Source organism: Taudactylus pleione, unplaced genomic scaffold (assembly GCF_031769625.1).
Source record: "Taudactylus pleione unplaced genomic scaffold, aTauple2 ptg000386l, whole genome shotgun sequence".
In the NCBI taxonomy this organism is placed as follows: Eukaryota; Metazoa; Chordata; class Amphibia; order Anura; family Myobatrachidae; genus Taudactylus; species Taudactylus pleione.
In genome coordinates this window covers 11,974,330-11,995,875 of record NW_028284787.1, presented here as the reverse complement: position 1 = coordinate 11,995,875, position 21,546 = coordinate 11,974,330, and the positions used below count along the sequence as shown (strand labels likewise).

The window sequence follows — 21,546 nt, the reverse complement described above, 5'->3', positions numbered from 1 at the left end:
TATATTTTATATACTTTCCTGAGGATATTAAACTATTAGATTTATATTGAGACTTTTTAGTGCACTGGACCAGATAATCTTGTCTTTTTCTTTATGATTAATATGTTGTATGTATTGAACAAGGTCTGGGGGCACCTCCAGGAATAGAGATATTCACCTCTGCGTGTAGCAGGCGGCCTGGTCAGTCAAAACAGCCTTGAAGACTGCCGGCGGCAGCTGCGCTGCAGCCTGCACCCTTCAATAGTGAATGTCTCCATCACCGTATGCCCCGCCCTCCCATGATACAGGGCGTGGCTATGAATCAGTGGGGCCCACCCAGTGCCGGCCCTAGGCATAGACAAACTAAGCAAATGCCTAGGGGCATCCAAGCCCGCCTAGGGCCGGTGGAGGTTTGGTGCTGGCATGGCCAGGGCACCTGCTGCTAGCTGGGTAGACACTCTGGCAGCTGCTACTGCCGCTGTGCAGCATCCACAATTGGTGCTCAGTTGACAGCTCCGATCTGGCCTTGCAGCAGCAAACAGTGAGTGGGCAGTGTCGGAACAGCTGGTGGCAGTTTGCAGGGACAGAGCACCTGGACGGTGGCTAGTGGTTAGCGCTGGGCCGGCTCGGAGGCTTCACACAATCAGAATGAGCTTTTACGCTTGGGCATAGGCTCATTCAGTACTTTATGTAATGGTCGCAGGAGGGCTGCTGCACTATGGGCCTTTGCGGTGCTAGGAGTAGTGAGTCACACCTTATGCCTCTGATCTCCGTCTCCAACAATCATCACACATAGCTACGGCCTGCCAGCCTGAGACTGGAAAAACAGGTCTGCCGCCTGCAACTTGCTGTACCTTGAGACGGATAGCTCTGCAGATTGCACTCAAGGTAAGTAAGTTTGGAACTGGGAGAGGGCTGGGGTGCTGTGGTGCTCACTGCTGGGAGAGGAGTGCTCTGCTGGGATATGGGTGGTGGTTGGGGGTGGGTGCTGATGCTGTGCTGGCATTAGGGGGTGCTGGGTGGGGGCCCCTTTTGTGAGGCCACACCCCGTTTCAGGATCCCACAAGGAGAGGGGCACCACCCAAAGTTTGGCAGCAATTGACATTTGTATATCTTATATTATTTGACAGAAAGTATCTAAATTGTGGGTGCCCCTAGGAGAGTAGTAGTATAATGAATTACTTAGAGCAGTGTTTTTCAACCACTGTGCCATGGCGCACTAGTGTGCCGGGGCGGTCAGCTCAGCGCACTTGTACTGTAGTGTGTTTTATTCCCGAGGAGGCCAATGTAGTGTGTTTACAGGGACAAAAGGTTGACAGGTACAAAATGTCGACTGAAAAATAGTCGACAGGGACAAAAGAATCGCCCCTGCCCCGCTCCCGAAACGCTGCAGCCTGTCAATCAGACTGCAGTTGGGAGACACTGCAACCGGGCTAATGGGTGGAGAGCTGCACATGCGCAGTCCTCCAACAATTGGAGATGTGCGCTAACCATCACGTTAGTGTTCTTCTCTGAATCAGGACCTTAGACTACCTACAGAGCATATAATACCAGACACCTAAAATATACACATTCTTATGACATTTCTATGTGGAATAAGTGGATATTCACTGAATGTTTAACAGCACACATTTGAAATATGCATGATGGTTACAATTTTTGCTGCATCAATTAAGGCAGAAATTATATTTATTAGGAGACATAAAAAGGTGCACAGTGGAACAAAGCATTTTTAATTTCTTATTTTTCTTAGTCTTCACTTATCAATGTTTATATTAATGTTTCACTTTTTGTCGATGTTTTTAATAATGTGCATCTTAAAAAAAGTTATATTTGAAGCGACTAGTGCACAAAATAACCTCTGTTCTTTCCCTCTTTTGTGCTAAATCTGTACCAGTTGTATGTGGTAGTGCCTTGTTATAAATGTGAAACTATGTGGAGTATATATCCGCACACAGCAAACACTACAGGCCTGATTCTGAGTTGAGAGCAAAAAAGAGTAAGTAACTGTGCACGACAAACCATGTTGCAACGCAAGGGATGCAAATACTGCTAAACAGCAGTATTTAAGTTGAACAATAGACATTTTAAATGAATAAGTGATTTGTGCTAAAGCAATAGTAGGATAGACTTTGGCAATTTTCACTTTATCAAACAATTAAAGTTTCCCGTGAAAAGGTCTAACAACACATGAATTTCTAAGAGACACCTAATATAAAAATTCACATTTTTATTTTTGTTCTTTTTACAATTTGAAGAAGAAACTGAACTGATCTGAAATTTGAATTAAAAAACAATAATAAAAAAAGCGCACTGCTATTCTCTTAGAGGCTGATTCTCAGTCGGACACAAGTGGCTGTTTTTACATGATGCATTGGAAGCCATATTTACTACCTTATGCTAATGAGAGTTTCAATACGTGTGTACGGCCTCAAGAGGGAAGACGCTCTGCCCATTGTTTTTCCATCCACAGTTGCAACCATCATCATTAGTATCGGCAGATGCACCAGCCCCATACTAGGTGCGTCAGAGATAGGCTTCTCTTTGCTGTACGTGTATCTCAGAATAGAACGTACTGTACGTCTAGCTACACTCCCATGACACGCCCATAAAACATCTTTTACGTGCAACCACAGTATTGCTGCCCAGTTTCAACCCTGAAAGTCCATTACACGCAAAAAGAGATTACAAACAAGATCTGTGTGACTCAGAATCACTAAGAGATACGCAAACATGTGTAATTGTGCATCTGCGCATGCGCAGTATGCTAACACTCGCTAATTGCGGCTGTGAAAGTAGCTGCTTCCGACTCTGAATCAGGTCAATAGTTGTTCATCAAACAGGAACAGGGAAACGTTAAATTACGGTCATGTTGTACATTTCATTAAACAGGAATAGGGAAACGTTAAATGATGGTCATGTTGTGCATTTCATTAAACAGGAATAGGGAAACGTTAAATTATGGTCATGTTGTGCATTTCATTAAACAGGAATAGGGAAACGTTAAATTATGGTCATGTTGTACATTTCATTAAACAGGAATAGGGAAACGTTAAATGATGGTCATGTTGTACATTTCATGAAATAGGAATAGTGAAACGTTAAATGATGGTCATGTTGTACATTTCATTAAACAGGAATAGGGAAACGTTAAATTATGGTCATGTTGTACATTTCATTAAACAGGAATAGGGAAACATTAAATTATGGTCATGTTGTACATTTCATTAAACAGGAAGAGGGAAATGTTAAATTATGGTCATGTTGTACAGTTCATTAAACAGGAATAGGGAAACGTTAAATTATGGTCATGTTGTACATTTCATTAAACAGGAATAGGGAAACGTTAAATTATGGTCATGTTGTACCTTTCATTAAACAGGAATAGGGAAATGTTAAATTATGGTCATGTTGTACATTTCATTAAACAGGAATAGGGAAACGTTAAATGATGGTCATGTTGTACATTTCATTAAACAGGAATAGGGAAACGTTAAATGATGGTCATGTTGTACATTTCATTAAACAGGAATAGGGAAACGTTAAATGATGGTCATGTTGTACATTTCATTAAACAGGAATAGGGAAACGTTAAATGATGGTCATGTTGTACATTTCATTAAATAGGAATAGTGAAACGTTAAATGATGGTCATGTTGTACATTTCATTAAACAGGAATAGGGAAACGTTAAATTATGGTGATGTTGTACATTTCATTAAACAGGAATAGTGAAACGTTAAATGATGGTCATGTTGTACATTTCATTAAACAGGAAGAGGGAAACGTTAAATTATGGTCATGTTGTACAGTTCATTAAACAGGAATAGGGAAACGTTAAATTATGGTCATGTTGTACATTTCATTAAACAGGAATAGGGAAACGTTAAATTATGGTCATGTTGTACAGTTCATTAAACAGGAATAGGGAAACGTTAAATTATGGTCATGTTGTACATTTCATTAAACAGGAATAGGGAAACGTTAAATTATGGTCATGTTGTACAGTTCATTAAACAGGAATAGGGAAACGTTAAATTATGGTCATGTTGTACATTTCATTAAACAGGAATAGGGAAACGTTAAATGATGGTCATGTTGTACATTTCAGGGGGAACCAGAAAACAGCTCTTTAGCATGAATCTCATGTAGTGATTAGTTATTCAATCTAATCCTAAAAAATTATTTAGGACATTGGGCACATGTAACTTTCTGGTTACTAAATACAGTTTATCTCTCTGTGAGTATGTGTTCACAAAACAGACCTTTTTAGAATTCATAAGGCTAATAATAACTTCTTGTTTTCTTTTTTTTCCTGCAGCTTGTGGCCAATGCTATTCTTTTTGTCAGTGTAAATTTATCTGGGGTCTTCGTGCGGATTTTGACAGAAAGGGCCCAAAGAAAGGCTTTCCTTCAGGCCAGAAACTGCATAGAGGACAGGCTCAGGCTGGAGGATGAAAATGAAAAACAGGTCAATTAAGAATATCTGTCTCATAATATTGCACACTAATGTTGAAGTTTTCACAGTTTAGTTTCAAAATCTATCTATCTATCTATCTATCTATCTATCTATCTATCTATCTATCTATCTATCTATCTATCTATCTATCTATCTGTCTGTCTGTCTGTCTGTCTACCTATCCTGTTTTCATATTGTTTATTTCCATAGACAATGTGAACTGTTTTCTTATTACAGGTTGAGTCTCCCATATCCACATATTCCGAAACACAGAATAATTTTGGCATGACTGAGATAATGAAACCTTTGATTTTTGATGGTTCAATGTACACAAACTTTGTCTAAGGCACAAATTATTAAACATATTGTATAAAATTACCTTCAGGCTGTGTGTATAAGGTGTATATGAAACATTAAAGAATTTAATTTCTGTACACAAGCTTTGCTTGAGCCACAAAATTATTTAAAATATTGTTTAAAATTACCTGCAGGCTATGTGTATAAGGTGTATATAACACATAGATGTTTTCTGTTTGTATATTGGTGTCCCATTCCCAAGATATCTCATTATGGTATGCAAATATTCCAAAATACAGAATATTCCGTTATCCAAAATACCCCTGGTCCCAAGCATTTTGGATATGGGAGACTCAACCTGTAGTATGTTATATTACTGCATATGATAGTCTTTTCTTGCTTGAACCATATTGGTCAATATAACTTGTTGTGCTGTGATCTATACAGAGTTATTTACCAGATCTGTTGACTGTTGGCCTGATTCAGCAGTACACACAAGTGCACTGCTGATCGCAGATTCCTGTTTATCGGGAATCTGCGCATGCGCATGACCCATTCTACGAGTGTGCAGAATGGGTCTTGCGTAGTTGCACACAGACCCTTCTATGCCTTTTCTTGATTGACAGGCAGAGGAATTTAAGGAGCGGTGCAGGGGCATCCGGCGTTCTTGCATAAGGGGGCGTGTTCGCCCTGTTTTCCGGGAGTGGCAAACCCAGGGCCTTCGTCGACCGACGCAGTGTCCTATGCTCGCAAGCCGGCCAGCCTGAGTAAGCTGAGGCTCACTCAGCTGGCTGGTGGCCCGGCGCCATCCACCATCGCGACTACTGACCACCGATGGTCACAATGGTGATCCCAGCCTGCTACCTCCGTCGCAGTGCTGGGATCGCAAATTCAGCAGTGGGTGTCATACACCAGCTGCATTTGCATAATAGCAAGGATGTAATTGCAAAGCAGCCTGCGTGCAGCTTTACAATTTGCGACCCTTGCTGAATCATCCCGTGTCCTAATGGCAGTAATGCAACTCTAGGGATGATGGGCCTGATTCAGAGCCGGACGCTCTGACCAGAGCACTCGCTTTGAATCAGGGTCCTCCTACCTAAAATTGGAGCGGCCTCCTGGCCGCTCGCATAGCTGTGGGTTACCACCCACAGCTTATGCGAGCGGCCAAAAAGATGGTCGCGATGGTCAAGACCATCGCGACCATCGGGCTTGCGACGAGACCCTGCGGTAGGGTCTCGCTGCCGTAAGCCCAGGAGTGGTTTTGGCTCTATCAGAGCCAAAAGCACTCCCACTGACATCACTAGTGATGGCAGGCACATAAAATGAGTTCAGGTGCGTACAGGTGATGCAGGGCGGCTCCTACATTTAGATTTGTGGAGGTCTGCCACTGCATGGGATTTTTCATGATGACAGCCGCTGCCAGCATGTCCATCAATTTTTGCACAACTTCTAGGGACTGCATAGTCTGCACTGCAAGCACGGCGGTTAGCAGTGTGGGCTTCCTGCTGGAAGCTGTTAGTGCTGCTAATCACATACCGAACTGGCAGTTCCCTCCACCTGGGACTGTCAGCCTCGTGTGAGATTAGCACTAAGCGCTTCCAATTGGAAGCCACAACTTGTACACACCTCCTTACCGGTCTTTCTGCTGCAGGTTCCGCGACCATCTCCACTCCTCCACTGCAAATGCTGTATGGACCTGGGCTCACTGGGGACAGTGGACCTCATTCAGAGGCGGTCGTTAGTTGCAAGCTGTCGCACTGAATCAGGGCGGCCGCTTGCGTCCTGAACGGCCGCCTCCTTGTCGATCGTTAAGCTGTGGGTTACCACCCACAGCTTAACGACCGACCAGGTTGATGGTCGCTATGGTGATCACCATCGCGACCATCGAGGCTTACGACCTGACCCTAAGGTTGGGTCTGGGCACTCGTAAGCCCTAGGGAGCTTTCTGTTTTGATGGAAACGGTAGGCGTTAAGTGTGGCCGCTCCTCTTGCGCAGGACTAACCATCGAGTCGGTTACGAGTGCATCGGTGCTTGCGACCGACTCTGAATAAGGTCCAGTATGTGGTGGTGGATTTTACCGGGGGGGGGGGGGGGGGCTGCAGCTCTGGATCCTGCGCATTTGGATTGCATCTACAGTATCAATCTAATAGGTGGATATGGGTGTAATCAAGCATTCTAATGTAGGCAAAGATTAGTGAGAATGTAATCACGTGAATGCAGTCTGTGCAGAGTTCAATGTAAGAGTAAACATACCTGTGTCCATAGGATAAGTGCAAGTGCTCGCTGAGCAAACCAAGCGCAGATACATCTACGGTCAGACAACTCTGCACGTGAATGAATAATAAGCATGTTTTCTCTGCTTGCATCTTTTGAGCAATGTACGTACATCCAATTTACTTTTATCTCTGCATCAGAATCCATATACGTTAAAATTGCTGCAGATATCTTACATTAATTTATTACTATCTTATTGCTATGTTAATTATGAAGTTGTGCAAAAGATTGTTTTACCAGTACCGCCCTTACACGTAGCACGATGAACCGATATATCTGCAGATATATCGGCCATTGGCTGTGCTGCACAGCCGACGCGATATGTCTGTGAACAACATTGTTCACAGACATATTGTCTATACACACTAGCCGACGCACACACAAAATATTAGACGTTCAATTGAATTGCCGATATGACGGCTAGTGTGTACCCAGCATTAGGCTTCCTTTCTAAGGTGCTGTCACAGGAGTTCCTGAGAGCATGGAAAGGTGGACTCTCTGTGTCTCTCACCATCAAAGCAGAGAACCAGCACAAAATACAGCATCCTTATCTATTACTTGGATTCACCACCTTCACTGTAAATTATTGTACCGTTACATCTACGGTTAATACGTCTATTTTATATGGACTCTACACAAACACAATTGAGAACAGAGGATAATTCTTACTAACACATTAAAGCACAGAATGCTACATAAATATTAAAGTTATCCATGGACAGGGGCTGGCTTGCAACTTTTAGCCTGGGGGGCAAATGCATGCAGGCGGCCCTGGCAGAGGAGTAGCGTGTAGCTACGGTGCCCGAAGAACGTGCGTGCTACGGCGCCGCCCCCCCTCAAGTGTTTCAGGGAGGAGGCGGGTCCATATGGGATTAATGTAAGGTAAAAATAAAGATTAGGGGCAGCCCCCTGTCGTAGTGCCCATATGCAGTGCCCCCGTGTGCCACAGGAGATAACACCCTTATGCAGGCCTCCAGTAGTGCCCCCAGTAGTGATCCCCCCCTATGCAGTGCCCCTTGTGCCCCCAGTAGTGGTCCCCCCTGTTCAGTGCCCCTTGTGCCCCAAGTAGTAGGCCCCTTATATAGTGCCCCCAATAGTGGTACCCCCTCTGCAGTGCCCCCAGTAGCAGTCCACCCCCCATGCAGTGCCCCCAATAGTGGTAACCCTTATGCAATGTCCCTTAAATAGTGGCTCCAGGTGTACCCCCAGTATTGCCCTTTATATAGAGCCCCCCAGCAGTGGTCCCTCGCAGTGCCCCCAGTGGTAGTCCCCTCCCCCTATGTAGTGCCCCTAGTAGTAGTCCCCGCCCCCCTATGCAGTGCCCCTAGTAGTAGTCCCCTCCCCATGTAGTGCCCCCAGTACTAGTAGTAGTCCCCCCTTGTAGTACCCCCATAGTAATCCACCCCCCTGGTAGTGCCCCCAGTAGTAATCCCCCCCTGGTAGTGCCACCATAGAAATCCCCCCCCCTGGTAGTGCCCCCATAGTAATCCCCCCCTGGTAGTGCCCCCATAGTAATCCCCCCCTTGGTAGTGCCCCCATAGTAATCCCCCCCTTGGTAGTGCCCCCATAGTAATCCCCCCCTTTGGTAGTGCCCCCATAGTAAACCCCCCTTGGTAGTGCCCCCATAGTAATCCCCCCCCTTGGTAGTTCCCCCATAGTAATCCCCCCCCTTGGTAGTGCCCCCATAGTAACCCCCCCTTGGTAGTGCCCCCATAGTAATCCCCCCCCTTGGTAGTGCCCCCATAGTAATCCCCCCCTTGGTAGTGCCCCCATAGTAATCCCCCCCCTTGGTAGTGCCCCCATAGTAATCCCTCCCCTAGTAGAGAGAGACTTAATAAAAAAATAAAAAAAAAACACTTACCTGAAACTCCCGCTCCTGGTCCCGATGCTTCCACTGGCTCCTCTGGCCGCTTTGCATTATGGGAGAGACGTCGTCATGACGACGGCTCTCCCATTACCCACTGCGGGAGCCGGAAGATGGCTCCCGCAGTGGGAGCAGCGACAGCCGCTGAGAGTCTGACAGACTCTCAGCGGCTGCTGATTACAGCAAACACAAAGCTGCCGGCTCCGGCAGCTGTGTGTTTGTGCTGTGTAGCGCGTCCGGTCAGCGCTACACACGCGGTGCAGTCTGTGTCACAGTGACACAGACTGCACCGGCCCGCGGCCCGCCTGACGCTGCGGCCCGGGGGGCACATGGCACCCTGCCCCCCGGCCCAGCCCGCCACTGTCCATGGAGATTGCTAGGACTAGTAGTGTACCTACTACCCAGCACTCGTATACAACATTGACTTCTTTAACATTCATTACCTGAACCCTAATCAGTTGTTGCAACTATTATTCTGCAAGGTTAGTACAATTATATTTAAATTGATTTAGTTTCTTATTGCATAAATACTGTCAATTTATTAAGACAGGATCCTCAAGAGTTTTTATACTTTAATTTATTCATTTTTTCTCCCTCACTTAGTTGACAGTGTTGGGCTATATGATCTAATTCCCCACTTACCGGACTTGACTGTTGGTTTTCTTGGCTAACATTGCTTATACAGTAAATAAAGTAGGTTATTGACATTGTAAAACTGTGAAAACACCAGCCTAATACATATTTTGTTTGCCCACAAAGCCTAGCTTGTCTACTAGAAGCAGCTTCAAAGATACCCAGTACCTACGAGAGTTCGGAAATCACTTCTGCTAAGACAATTGAATTGGCATCTTTATTTTATTTATTTTTTATATAGTTATCATCCACTTACTGAATTTATCATTGGTACGAGTTTTCCATATGTATTAACATTAATGTTATAATAAATGTGCACGTTTTTAAACATGTAATGCTCTATTTAATGCTTTTTTATATTCCTTATGGTTTATCATTGGGCTTAATGCCCACAGGGAGCTGGAAGAATATCTGATACCATAAGGGTTAGAAACCTTATCTTCCTCTCACTAAGGTCCTGATGCAGAGATGGACACAATCAGATATTTACACAGTTGAGCGATTATTGGTGGTCGGCGCATGCATATGAGTCACACTGCGCATGCGACAATTTTCATTACAGATGTCGCTTGTATTGAGGTTTATTTGCAAAGTGATTGACAGGCAGGGACCATTTGTGGACAGCAACGTTGAGGTGGCGATAAAAACACAGATGTCTGGTGACCATTTTCAGGGGGTGCATCTTATTAAAAACCGAGGCAGCTGCGACACTTGCATAGCTTTGCATAGCCACTGTGTACATATTTGCAGCTGCGGTGGCATTCGCTTACGTCTCTGAATCAGGCCTTAAGTGCCTATTTTCTTTAATCTGGAACGTGTCACATTTCCATTCTGATCCACTGGGTGTCAAATTTAAGAAAGTGTCGCCATATTGGTGTATGGCTAATATAATATTTATGTACAAACATACTGTATACTGTACCTATTGTGGTAATTCATCTATTTACATCATTCTAGGGAATTCATTATTGAAAGTAAATATATATAATATATGTGAAATAATTCATGTACAAATATTATTAAAACATGTGCATTGTAATTTATAAAAATATATATGTGACAAAGCTTGAGGATGACAGGTACCATACCCTACCCTCCAACATGACCCGTTCCATTAAGTACAGAATGCTCTGCTTCTGGACTTCACACCTAATTATTGATTGCAGCCACCTGTGTTGAACTAGGTGATTGATGAGACAGTTGTTTCACCACAGGTGGCTGCAATCATTAGTTAAGAGGGAAGTCCAGGAGCAGAGCATTTTGTACCTAATGGAACGGGTCATATATGAGGGTCTGCCATACCCTCCAACATGATCCCTTCCATCAGGTACAAAATGCTCTGCTACTGGTATTCCACCTAATTTATGATTGCAGTCACCTGTGTTGAACTAGGTAATTGAAGAGAAGGGTGTTTCACCACAGGTGGCTGCAATCATAATTTAAGAGGGAAGTCCAGGAGCAGATTATTTGTACCTAATGGAACGGGTCATGTTGGAGAGTCTGTATGTGTAATTCAGAAATGTTATTATTATTATTAACAGTTTCTTATATAGCACAGCATATTCTGTTGCGCTTTACAATTGCAAGCATTAATAGAACAAAACTGGATAATAACAGACAGATATATAGGTAGGAAGGCCCTGCTCACAAGCTTACAATCTATAGTGAAATAGGCATTGATACACAAGGATAGGTGCTATATATTGCATTTTGGACCAGCCAGAATGCACAGTTTCTTGGTTGGCTGCATGATCCAGTCACACAGGAATGTCGACCAAATGTCATGAGGATGTGAGAGAAAGACGATGTGTGAGATTGTGTGTGGACTGTAAAAGGGGATGTAATTAGATATGGAAGCTATGAAGGTTATGTGGAAGGTTCTGGAATCTGATAAGCTTGCCTGTAGAGGTGAGTTTTCAGGGAACGCTTGAAAGATTGGAGACTAGAGGAAAGTCTTATTGTGCGAGGTAGGTTATTCTATAGAGTGGGTGCAGCGCGAAGAAAGTCCTGTAACTGTGAATGGGAGCAAGTAATGCATGGGGATGAGAGACGCAGATCTTGTACTGAGCGGAGAGGTCGGGTTAGGAGATATTTTGAGATGAGTGAAGAGATGTATGTTGGTGTGGTTTGGTTAATAGCCTTATGTGTAAGTGAAAGTATTTTGTATTGAATACGGTAGAAAACCGGCAACCAATGGAGGGACTGACAGAGCAGGGCAGCAGAAGAAGAACATTTTGCAAGGAAGATAAGCCTTGCAGCTGTATTCATAATGGATTGTAATGGTGATAGCCTGTTTTTGGGAAGACCTGTAAGGAGGCTATTGCAATAGTCAATGCGGGAAATAATAAGTGCATGGATTAGAGTTTTTGCAGTGTTTTGTGTGAGATATGGTCGAATTTTGGTTATGTTTTTTAAATGTATATAACATGATTTTGAGACAGATTGAATATGGGGAACAAAGGACAGTTCAGAGTTAAGGATGACACCAAGGCAGCGAGCTTGTGGGGCGGGGTGGATGGTTGAGGTATCAACTGTGATAGAGAGATCAGGTTGGTAACTGTTATTGGCCGGTGGAAATATAATTAATTCTGTTTTAGAAATATTACGTTTCAGGTGGCGAGATGACATCCAAGATGAAATGGCAGAAAGACATTCAGTGACACGGACCAATACAGATGGAGATAAATCTGGAGAGGATCGGTAGATTTGAGTATCATCCACATACAGATGGTACTGAAATCCAAAAGAGCGGATTAGTTTGCCAAGAGAGGTGGTATAGATTGTGAATAGTAAAGGACCTAAGACAGAGCCTTGCGGTACTCCAACTGATAGAGGTAGCGAAGAGGAGGCAGAATCAGAAAAACGAACAGTAAAAGAGCAATCAGATAGGTAGGAAGAAAACCAAGAAAGAGCTGTGTCCTTAAGACCTAGGGATTGCAGTGTTTGTATGAGCAGAGAGTGGTCAACAGTGTCAAAAGCAGCAGAGAGATCTAGAAGAATTAGGAGTGAGTAATGGCCTTTAGCCTTGGCAGTGACAAGATCATTTACTACCTTAGTCAGTGCTGTCTCTGTGGAGTGTTGGGAACGAAAGCCGGACTGAAGTGGGTCCAATAAGTTGTGTGAGTTAAGAAAGTGTGTGAGGCGGGTGTAGACAAGTCTCTCAAGTAGCTTGGAGGGGCATGGGAGCTGGGAGATAGGACGGTAATTTGAGAGACTATTTGGGTCAGACTTTTTTTTTTTCAGAATGGGAGTAATCACTGCGTGCTTGAACAGTGATGGAAAGTTGCCAGTAGAGAGAGAGAGAGATTACAGATTTTAGTTAGGGTTGGGATAAGCACAGGAGAGAGAGCTTTACTGATTTGTGAGGGTATAGGATCTAGAGGAGAGGTAAGAGAGTAGGAGGATGAGAAGAGTGTAGCTACTTCATCTTCATTTGTGAGATCAAATGAAGAGAATGTGCCAGAGGGTTCAGGTAGGGAATTGAGCAGGTCACTAGCTGAGGAAGAGCCTACCATTTAATTTCAGATCTTATCAATCTTGTCCCTAAAATAGGAAGCAAGATCTTGTGCACAGATAGTAGCAGGTGGTTTGGGTGATGGAGGGGTAAGAAGCAGTTTAAATGTATTAAAAAGACGCTTGGGGTTAGAAGCTTGAGCAGAGATTAGAGATTGGAAATATGTTTGTTTGGCAGTGTCCAGAGCAGTAGGATAAGAGTTGTAGATAGTCTTATATGTGAGGAAGTCACTTGGAGTATGAGACTTTCGCCACTGATGTTCAACTTTACGCGAGAGATTTTGTAGATGCCTTGTTAAGCTAGAATGCCACGGTTGACGTCTAACTCTACGTTTTTTGTGATGGGTAGCGGGAGCTACTTCATTGAGGGCTTTTTCTAGAATCTGGTTTAAGTGTGATGCAGCAGTCTCAGGAGAAGTGAATGTAGAAATTGGTGAAAGTTGTTGCTGTAGAGAGGTAGATAGTTGTTGAAGGTTAATGGCATTAATATTTCTACGGGTTTTAGGTTTAGGTTTGGTTGATTTCAATGATGTTGATGTAATGGAGGAGAGTGTGCAGGTGATAAGGTTGTGATCTGAGAGAGGGAAAGGAGCATTAGTGAAATCAGAAACTGAGCATAGTCTGGTGAATACAAGATCAAGACAGTGGCCCTCCTGATGAGTAGAGGAGTCAGTCCATTGGGAGAGGCCAAGAGAGGATGTTAAAGAGAGTAGTTTGGATGCATGAGGAGATTGTGAACTGTCAATGGGGATATTTAAATCACCCATAATGATGGTGGAGATGTCTGAGGATAGAAAGTGAGGGAGCCAGGCAGAAAAGTGTTCCAGAAATTGTTGAGGTGGCCCTGGTGGGCGATAGATAACAGCAACTCGCAGAGAGAAAGGGGTGAAAGTCCTGATAGAATGTACTTCAAATGATGTAAATGTGAGTGAAGGTACCTGTGGGAGAATTGTGTATGTGAAAGTTTGGGAGAGTAATATTCCTACCCCACCTCCTTTACAATTACCATCCCTGAGGTAAAATATGTTTAGTCTTATATTAACAATATATATTTAAGTAATATATGTATACAGGTATATATTGGTAAATATGTATTTATTTATGTGGTACTTATTTATGTGGTGCCTCAGTGTGTGGGATGTACATGCACTATGGAAGAGGGGGTGGAGTAATAAAACTGGGAGTAATGTGGTTCCTGTCAGTGAAAGTGGATCATCTTGAGATGGGTATATAAGAGCTGTCAGGAGCAGCTGACAGGGAGACTGCAGATCCCTTCCTCCAGTGCTAACTCCTCCCCCTTGTCTCCAGAGCAGCAGCTGAGCTGTAAACATGAGCTTTGAACAGGCTCCCAGGCACAGGGTGGGTGAAGTCAGTGAGGGAGCACAAGCTGCGCTGAAGGAGGCCAGTGGCAGTGCATGCTCGACAGCTGTCCCCCCTCTAGCACTTGCCTCCCTGAAGCCTGAGGTGTATCTGAGCTGTAAATCGGGCTATAAACAAACATACAGGCTGAGGAGTGATAAACCGGGTAACGCAGCAGTAGCTGTGAAGCACTTAACTGGTGATGATCGATGGGACCAGGTGGGCAGGTAAGAGGTGCCCACCATAGTAGCACCTGAGAAATGGTCAGCCACTGTCAGTCAGCAGCGGCAGCAGAAGTCCACAGCAAGGAGCAATCTGTCAGCTGAACCAGAGTAACATGAGCTGCACCAGGGAGCCTGGCAGCGTCGGTATAGGCTTGAAGTAGAGTTTAGTCCCGTTCAGCTGAACGGCCATAGGTAGGAGATAGAGGACAGTTACCAGCAAATAGCCAGTCCTCCCAGCCCAGTAGAGAGGGATATCCTGGAATTCTACACAGCAGCAGTCAGCAGAGGTTCATCATTATTGGCTGTCAGTTAGAAAATCACATGCACTGCACACATACAGCTACTGTATAGTGAAGGAGAGCTGGGAAGGCACACCCAGGCTTGGACTATATATTTTGTAAGTATACCACCATCCCTATACATCATCTATACCTACCTTAAATGACTTTTTTATGGAGTCATAGTAATTGTACCTGGAGGTACCCCAACAGGAACTGATCGCTGCGACTCATAAGATAAGCTACTTTTTTGTTTGTTTTGTGTGTGATATGTGTATATTTGTACATTAAAACAGAATACTTACAAAATATACCACACTATGGAAGCAAATTTTTCTGCTCCAATAAGGTTGTAGCTATCTGATCGGTGATTTCCTGGGTGGAGAAACATGAGCTGAAGGTCACATCTGATGTGGAAGCCTTTTGACTGCGATCTAAGGATTGTTTCCTTATATGCTTAACATACAAGTATATCTATGGTACGCGCATATGAATATATATACATCTAATTCATGGTATTATTTAACTACTACACTATCAGGCGCTTGTCCTTGTTCCCCCTTTGCTCCTAGATTACCCGACCTACAAATCGGCATTTTCAAAGACTAAGCTGCTACCTGCTTACCAAAAGGAGTATAGTGAGACCGATCGTTAGAAGGAGGAAAAAGACTTCCTGACTAGCGCCACAGATCTAGTATGTTTTTTTGTCATATATATATATATATATATATATATATATATATATAATACACACCAATACCGGCGGTACTCAAGGAATTGAAATAGGAGATGACAGCCATAAAAGTTTAGCCAAGTCGACGTTTTAATGCGACAGCATTTTCACCAGGACACAGCAAGATACAAAGAAACACTCACCTTAAATAAGTACTCCCCATTACCATATTGCCGTGTGCTTCCTCTCAGTTTCCGGCTGGAGACACACTGGTATGTGCATCTCAATAACATCACCAACGTGCACCCATCACCGTGACAACAAAAAAGTACAAAGAACACCGGTAAATACACATAAACAAATAGCAGCATTTCCACTAGTCAAAGGCTAGTGCTATTACAAAAAATGTGCATAAAAACATATACATGGACAACATATATATAAACCTACTAACAGAGCTGCTGCTACAAGTCAATATAAAGTATGATGAGAAAAGATAATTACACATACCAATGATACATGACGTGCACAATAGATACAGTGCTCAAATACACATGTGCACAGCAACTACAATGTCCTAAACCTGGCAAAGTGTCATAACATAATTATGGAGATCTATAGAAAACAATGAAGCCCCATTGTTTCATTAAGACCCTGTTATCTGTGGGTATATGCTAACTGGGGACACAATTAAACTCATGAGTGGGGCCACAACGCATTTCGTCTTTATGGGAACATACACAGTAGGATAGTAGATATTTTAAGTCTTTCCCATCAATGGTTTTTATACTAATGTAGATCCAGAACATTAATTCCTGGTGTTGAAGTAATGTCGATATGTAAAGAAGCTATTGCAGAATGTGCAACAGATGATAAGCATAGTTATTCACAGACAAATTAAAATAATTGCCCAACTAGTACTACTATAAATAAATCACAAAAGAAAAAAGCTAAATAATATAATACATTTCAGTGTGTGTCTGTAAACATATTGATAGTAATTAAATGTCATTAATTTGTACATTTAAAATCTGTTAGCAACATGAAGGATAAGGAAAACATATTTGGGAGAAGAAAAGATAAATGAGGCAACTTGTTCTCTGAGAAGAAATAATATATATGTAGCAATAGATTGCTAAACAATATGTCTTTCGTTGGTAGCGATATAAACAATATGTTTTTATAAGTCCTTTGGGGGTTTCTATGCCCTGGGTCAGTAATACTAGAAAGATTCCAAGCTGACATATCACTGTGATCTTAAAGAGGACATAGTTGTTGCGAGTAGGCATAGCATTCTGAGAGGTCGCGGTCAGATTATTTATTCAACTCTGGAATTGTCTTGAGCACCTTCATTTAATGCCTAGCAAGTCAATCGATTCGAACGATCCTAACCAAAACATTTAATCATTTTTACAACATTATGCTGGGAATTGCAAGCTGCAATATTTTTGTGATTCATAGCACCACTTCCCCACCGCTCCCACCTGCATTCAATATAATTGTATCTTTCATTGTGCAATGACACTACAATTGCCATAATCCCTCCCTTAGCCCTCTCAACAAAAAATATGGTAAAATGATATCTATAAATATCTTTAAAATTCATGATTTTGGTGAAATTGTCTTGAAAATGGTATTTCCTGTAAACTGGTAAATTTTATGTCCAGCCAACCATAACATCTGAACTCCTGCACCAGCTGGGTCCAATTTCCTAGCCATATGGTTATACATTATAGTCAATAGTGCCGTATAGTAGGTTAATACAGAATTGGCCAAAATAAGGAGTCAGCTAAAAAAAACTATTTAGAGGGTTTACATTAAGGACCTATACCCTATAAATGTCTCTTTGCCTTCTCCCTCCATATCTCTCATTGCCCCCACCATACCATTCACTGCAATCTCACATTTCTTTCTGCCTTTTCACAGCTCTGTCTGCTATCTCCATATCTCTGTTGCTCAGATAATGATCAGAGCAGTTAGATTTTAACTAGGGATGGCCATCAGTGGGTTAAACATTGATGGTCACCACAGATGGTACCACTCTGTGATTAACATTGATGGCATGAAGCCAACCATAGATGGACATACCTGCAGATGGAAATGGCAAGCAACAAGCCAATAACGTACAGTCTTCAAAAGCAAAAGCATCCACCATCTGTGACAAACCATGGTTGGTTGTTAACCATAGATGGTCTTTTGCAATCCCTAATTTAACCTCACTTTGCATTCTTTGTTCTCAGAGTCTCTGCTGTCACCACCCCTCCCATCACATTCTCCACCCATGACACTATCATTGCCAGCCTCGCCAACATCATACCTACAAGCAGCCTCACCAACGTCATACCTACAAACCAGAGCAATATTGTGGAGTCATAAAAGAATAAGGTACTGTTGTGGAGGAATAAGTTCCAGCATAAGAGCATACTGGAGCTTGAATACATGATTTTTCCACCTGTGATCAAAGCACCAAATAAACTGGGACTGAATTTTTGCTTTGCTTGCATCACCAGGGGCCGCTGCAGCTGTGGGAGATGTTGTTCCCTATGTACAGATGTGTCCTCATTCACCAATCCTTTCCACAAGATATGGTGTGATACGCATTGCGTTACTTAGATGCTCCACCACAAGTAGCAATTCCTGGACTTTTGTACCTATTTCTTAATTTGAAATCTTTGTTACACCATTGCTGCATCCAAACTTGCTTATAGTGTACTGGGTGCTTGTAATTAGTTATATAGAGGCAATGGAGTTGGGGATAAGTGTTTGTGGATACATCTGTACCACCAACAGATACAAATAGGCTGAATAAGCATAACAAATAGTGCAAGTTTTAAAATACATTAGCAAATTCTTGCAAGTTGTCAGACTTTGGGCCTTGTTAGAGATGGCTTCTAATGCCACCATTGCAGCTGTGCTAAAATAAACAAAATTCGAACACGCAGGCATTTGTATTGAGACGCCTACCAGCGGCTTTGCAAGTCCTTTCGACTGTGTCTATCTCTGAATCGGGCCATTCATTGTATTTCTTTACGCTATTTAATATGTTTTCACCCTTGTTTTATGCAGCATAAACCAGCATAGATCAACAACATAATAAAATCTAAAGACAAAATGGACACATTTAAGTTTGTGTAAAGTGTGCCTATTTGTCTGTCATGTGGCTACATAGGGGATCAGGAATTCGAGGCATAATTAAGTGGTTAATTATTGCAGCTTTGAGAGTAATCAGGGCCCGATTCAGCAGAGGACGCATGAGCTATCACAGCTGCTAACATGTTAGCAGATGCGATAGCTGTAATATGGTAATGGGAAAGGGGGCAATGCATTACTGATCTAAGCTGCATCCTAGGACACAGTATCGGATCATCTGCGTAACCATCAGCCGGCTAAATAACCCATGGGGTCACACAAGCCGGCCGTCGCAGATGCTCAAAAGAGATGCGACACACGCGTAGATTCCCAAACATTGGGAATCTGCCATCAGTAGCATGCACTGCTCAATCAGGCCCTCAAATCACATTGAACTATTGTATTGTCACATATTCTGAATGCGAAGAAGTTGCTGTGAAATGTTTTTAGATTTCTACACAAAACAGCTTCTCCAGTTTTCATTTACATTTAAACAAAAAAGCAACTTCACAAGATAGATAAATTACTGTTTTCACAAAAAATACCCTGATAGTGTCACATTAATGATCTTTCTATCTTCTCTCTCTCACTGTGGACCTTTTTCAGAGGCGGTCGCATGGAGCGATTAGTCGTAGCGAGCGATGTTTTTTTCAACTGTGCATGCGTGTACATGGCAGTGCACGTGCGCAAGCCTGTCTTTCCGACTGCAATCCACTTGCTCGTTAGTCACTACGAGGTCGTAGCTGAGATTGATAAAATTTGTCCCGTTTGTGGGTGGTTACAGGGGAAGGTGCTTGTGAACGGGGGTGTGGTGGTGCAGACGCAGGCGTGGTTGACCATAAAAAGGGCGTTTTAAGGGCGTGCATATATTACTGAGCGAGTCATCACACACGTCATCCCGTTGCAATAACGATGCTACTGCTCATAGTGCTAAAGGTAGCCCAGGGTCTACCTTTAGCATTGCGAGTGCAGGCGATGGTTTCTGCCTCAACCGATGTTTGTAGGCAATTAACACTGTAACAGATGTTAATCGTGCTGACGTAGGTTGCTGCCTGCGACTGACTCTGAATTGGGCCATAGAGATAGGAGGTGTGCTTTCATTGTTGTAGGTGTTTCCGGGCTTACAATGTGCGTTGCGACTGAGCACTCATTTTGCATATTCTCGATCACTTTGGGTGCTAGCGATCGCTCCCGAGCAACCGCCTCTGAATGAAGTCCTGTATCCTATTCAGATTGTATGGTGGCATTAAACCCCTGAAACTGTCTTCGCTTTGTTACAAAATTCAATATTTGTGATGACATTTCTATGTTTTTAAACTGTTCATGGATCCCTGATTTGACCTACAGTAATTCTCTGTATTCCAGCTCTTATTTACCTTGATCACTCTCTCTGCGATCCATCTACAATATAAGTTTGAGCAGTGGGCAGCTCAGCACAAAAAACAAGAGATATTGTAAGAACTTACCTTTGTTATCTCTGTTTCTATGAAGTCCATAGGGTCCACAGGGTTGACCTTGGGGTATAGCTGGATCTGGATCCACGGGCACCACACAGTTAAAGCTTTTGCTGCTCCCAAGATGCACTGGGTCCATCCTCCTCTATGCCCCACCCCCGAGCCACAGGCACCTCAGTTGGTAAGTAGCCAAGGCCGGAGGAGGAAAAACAGAGAGAAGGAAGACTGGAACACACAAGAACCATATTCACAGAAAGGGAGACGGAAAACCGGTAACCAGCCACATAGCCCATATGAAGCCAGGTGCGTCAGGGCGGCGCCCTGTGACCCTATGGACTTCTAGGAAACAGAGATAACAAATGTAAGTTCTTACCATATCTCTTGTTTTCTACTTCAGGGTCCATAGGGGGTCCACAGGGTTGACCTTGGGGATGGTTCAACTAAGGACGGGGATGCTCCTGTGAGAATCCGGCGCCTGAAGAATGCATCCTGAGAGGTGAAGGTGTCAAAAGCATAGAACCTCAGAAAGGTCTGGATGGAAGACCACATGGCCGCCTTACACAGCTGAACAGCCGAGGCGCCACAGACCCACAGGCCAGAACAGCCATTCCCTCCTGTGCATTAACCTCACAAATAACCAAACAAAGCCAACGGGCCAAAGTTTGTTTGCCGGCAGGCCAACCCCTCTTGTGAAAACCAAAGAGGATGAAAAAGGAATCCGACTTCCGAATGGAACTACTCCGGTCCACATAAACTTTGAGGGCACGGACCACATCTAAGGAATCCTCCCCAGCCAATCGATCAGGTGACTGAAATGCCGGCACAACAATTTCCTGATTTATGTGGAACTTAGAAACCACTTTAGGTAGAAACCCCGGGCGAGTGCGAAGCACCACCCAGTCCTGGTGAAATATCAGTAAAAGAGGACGACAGGAAAGTGCCAATTCTCACACCCTCCTGGCCGAAGCAATCGCCAGGTGAAAAACATTCTTAACCGTCAACCACTTGAGTTCCACCGACTCAAGAGGTTCAAATGGAGGACCCTGTAGGGCCCGAAGCACCACCGCCAAATCCCGAGGAGCCACTGGGGAAACAAAGGGATGCTGAATTCTGAGAACACCCTGGAAAAAGGTTCGGACATCTGGCAGAGTAGCTATCCTACGCTGGAACCACACAGATAGCACAGACACATGAACTTTCAAAGAAGCTAGGCGTAAGCCTAGGCCCAAACTAGACTGAAGGAACGCCAAAACCCTAGAAACACGAAACGCCTGAGGATCGTAGTTTCTCGACTCACACCACTGAAAATAACTATGCCACACTCTGTGGTAAATCCTGGCGGAAGCAGGCTTTTGCGCCAGTAGCATCGTGCTGATGACTGAGCTGGAAAAACCCCGGGACCTTAAGATG

The 21,546-nt window shown here is 43.5% G+C and overlaps 1 protein-coding gene across 2 annotated transcripts in view; it reads left to right on the top strand.

The window, feature by feature from the left end:
• Positions 1–21,546, top strand: part of ADCY1 (adenylate cyclase 1) — a 480,535-nt gene that overhangs the window by 110,016 nt on the left and 348,973 nt on the right. For both annotated transcript variants that reach the window (XM_088445657.1, XM_088445656.1), the window contains exon 2: positions 4,300–4,449. In XM_088445657.1, the coding sequence (XP_088301783.1) occupies positions 4,300–4,449 (150 nt within the window). The remainder of the gene's footprint in view (positions 1–4,299; positions 4,450–21,546) is intronic.